Source organism: Hipposideros armiger, unplaced genomic scaffold (genome assembly GCF_001890085.2).
Source record: "Hipposideros armiger isolate ML-2016 unplaced genomic scaffold, ASM189008v1 scaffold_1655, whole genome shotgun sequence".
Taxonomy (NCBI): Eukaryota; Metazoa; Chordata; class Mammalia; order Chiroptera; family Hipposideridae; genus Hipposideros; species Hipposideros armiger.
The window spans coordinates 37,002-39,970 of NW_017733005.1; the positions used below are offsets into that span (position 1 = coordinate 37,002).

The 2,969-nt window shown below is 34.7% G+C and overlaps 1 protein-coding gene across 1 annotated transcript in view; it reads left to right on the plus strand.

The window, feature by feature from the left end:
* LOC109377946 (dynein heavy chain 6, axonemal-like) overlaps nt 1–2,969 on the plus strand; it is a gene marked incomplete at both ends in the record, with an annotated part of 133,172 nt that overhangs the window by 31,679 nt on the left and 98,524 nt on the right. Inside the window, 4 exons of the mRNA XM_019634425.1 lie at nt 660–794; nt 883–994; nt 1,690–1,746; nt 2,431–2,497. Of these exons, the coding sequence (XP_019489970.1) occupies nt 660–794; nt 883–994; nt 1,690–1,746; nt 2,431–2,497 (371 nt within the window). The remainder of the gene's footprint in view (nt 1–659; nt 795–882; nt 995–1,689; nt 1,747–2,430; nt 2,498–2,969) is intronic.

Genomic DNA, 2,969 nt, shown 5'->3' on the forward strand with positions numbered 1-2,969 from the left:
AGAATTTCACAAATACTTCCACTCATTCTCCCAGCTCACATTGCAAAATAGTTTTTTAATAGTTACTGAATTTTCTTTTATTAATCTTTATTAAATTTATTGGGATGACATTGGTTAGTAAAATTATATAGGTTTCAAGTGTACATTTCTATAATACATCATCTATATATTACATTCTGTGTTCACTACCTAGAATCAGTTTTCAGCAACTTTTTACCCACTGAAAATTTAACTTGTCTTTTTTCTATGTCATAGCCTCTTAGATCAATAGATGGGCCCCTCCATTATCATGGTGACTAGACATTGTAAAGTCTTAAAGGTAACACAAAGAATTTTTTGGTGGCCATTGGACAAACCTAGTGAAATTTAAGATTTGCCGAGTCTTCTGTTACTTGCCCTCAATTTCATAGCTAAAAGACATATATTCAAAATAAAAAAAAAAAGAAATTCAGACAAATCTGATAATTCAAAGAATACTTGAAGAACAAAATTTTAGAAGTATTCCTGTTTAATATATGCACTTGTATTTGTAGCTAAAGTTAACATATAAACCTATTTGTTTTTCTTAATAACCATCCTTGCTTTCCAAATATCTTTATACTTTTAAAAGACAGGCCTTTTTTTTAACTAAATAATGACATATTCCTATTTTGATTCAGTATTTGCGACCAGCTCTTCTTAAAATAAATGAACTGTGTTATCAATTGAGTTTTATGGGACTTTGTAATATTGAAAAAGGTCACACCTACACCCTGCAAGAGTTTATGGCTATACAAGTCATACGGCTGAAAGAGGTAAGGAATTTTGTCTGTGAGTTTCAAGATTTTTTTTCCTATTATTGCTACTTTGGTATCACTAATTATACATATCATCAATGTCTAGGTGACTGAGCTCCTGGAAGAATTTCGAAATGAGGCGAAAGATGTGGTCGGGAAGGCTTGCTGCGTTTCTCTGAGTGCTGCAGGATTTACTCCTGATGACAGGGCATATAAGGGTAGGAAGGGGGAAAAAACTTTGATAGAACAGAAGTGGTGGCTTTCTAATTAATTCTTTTCTATTTTACTTTTTTTAAGTTTAAATGGTTACCTTATTTTTCAATTCTTCCAAACTTGCTTGATAGGTTATAAATTCAATGCACAAATATATTATAGAGGGGGAGAAATAGTAAATGGTGCATTTTGCTTGCATGACCCCTGCTTCTGTATAGTATTTTTAAACTGTGTACAGGACTTTTATTTTAAACTGTGTACAGGACAAGCATTTTATAGTGGACTCAGAGCCTCTGTGCCTAATGATATGTCCAACCTACTAGTACAAACAATAGGTTTGTTAAAATAAAGGGACTGTGTGAAGCTCAGGATTGGCCCCAGCTGGCATGGACTCTAAAGGATGACTAAAATGAAGGTGGAAAAGGTGGGTAAAGGTGTTTCTGGGAAAAGGTGGCATGGTACACAGATCAAACCCTGTTAAAAACAATGTTAATAAACTGTGTAACTGTCTTTTGTTGAGTTGAAATCCTTTGATGTGAAATTCTTTTGGTTAACTGGACTGTTTTCTGGAGTTTGAAATATCTCATGAACCAAAGTATTGTGTTGTTTTTTTTCAATTTTATTTGTCTCTTAATCCATATTGGGGGGAAAAATGGAATTTTTACACAAGAATTCTTGTTGTGTCTTCTGCTGTTCTTAGATTATGGTAAAATGCCAGACAGTGGAAGTCTCCTTGAGATGGCTGCTTATATAGANTGCTTTTGAGAATCTTTCTTTGTCTTTTACCTTTGGCATTTTAATTATTATGTGTCTTGGTGTGGGCCTATTTGAGTTCATCTTGCTTGGGACTCTCTGTGCTCCCTTGGCTTATATGTCTATTTCTTTCTTCAGGTTAGGGAAGTTTTCTGTCATTATTTATTCAAACAGGTTTTCAATTTCTTGCTCTCTCTCTTCTCCTTCTGGTACCCCTATGATGCAAATGTTGGTATGCTTGATGTTGTCCCAGAAGCCCCTTAAGCTCTCCTCATTTTTTTTAATTGGTTTTTCTTTTTGCTGTTCTGTTTCAGTGTTTTCTGCTACCTTACTTTCTAAATCACTAATTTGATCCTCTGCTTCATTTAATCTACTGTTGACTTCCTCTAATGTATTCTTCATTTCAGTTATAATAGTCTTTATTTCTGACTGGTTCTTTTTGAGGTTATTTTATCTTCATTTTTATGTTTCCTACTTCTTTGTTGAAGTTCTCTCTGATACTGAGCATCCTTTTAACTAGTGTTTTGAACTCTGTGTCTGGTAGTTTGCTTGTCTCCCCATTTTGTTTAGTTCTTTTACTGGAGCTTTGTTCTTTTCTTTTATTTGGGAAATGTTTCTTTGTCTCCCCATTTTGGCTGCTTCCCTGTGTTCGTTTCTACATGATATGTAAGGCTGCTATGTCTTTCAGTTTTAGTAGAATGGCTTTATGTAGTAGGTGTCCTAAACATGCAGCTCTTCTGCACTTACCCTCCAAAGTCTAATGTTTCCCCATAAGCTTACTGACTCAGTCACCAGATCCCAGATGAATAACATTGATTTTACATCTCTGAAGTATTGACACTAATTTCAATGCAACTGGCAAAAACTCTATTTCATTGAGTTTCAACAGCAACAACAAAGAAAAGTTCATATAATAAAGAAGTTTAAGGGGTGAATACCTTTATGCATGTCTGATTACAGAAGTTCAAATTATATCTTGTCATCTTTATTTTTTCCTCTTTTCATCTTCCAGTTCTATATATCTGTGTCTGATCCATTCTTTATTGGGCTCTTAGAATGAGCACCACCTACAGCTATAGTTACTGCTGGCTCTTTTAGTGAAAAGAGTCTATCTCTTGCTGGAGATGCTGGAGAGAACACTTATTGTCTCAGCTTGGCCACATGCCCAATCTTGAACCAATCACTGCACAGCTAGGAGTACTTTAATAAGCCAGGCCTGGATATGTG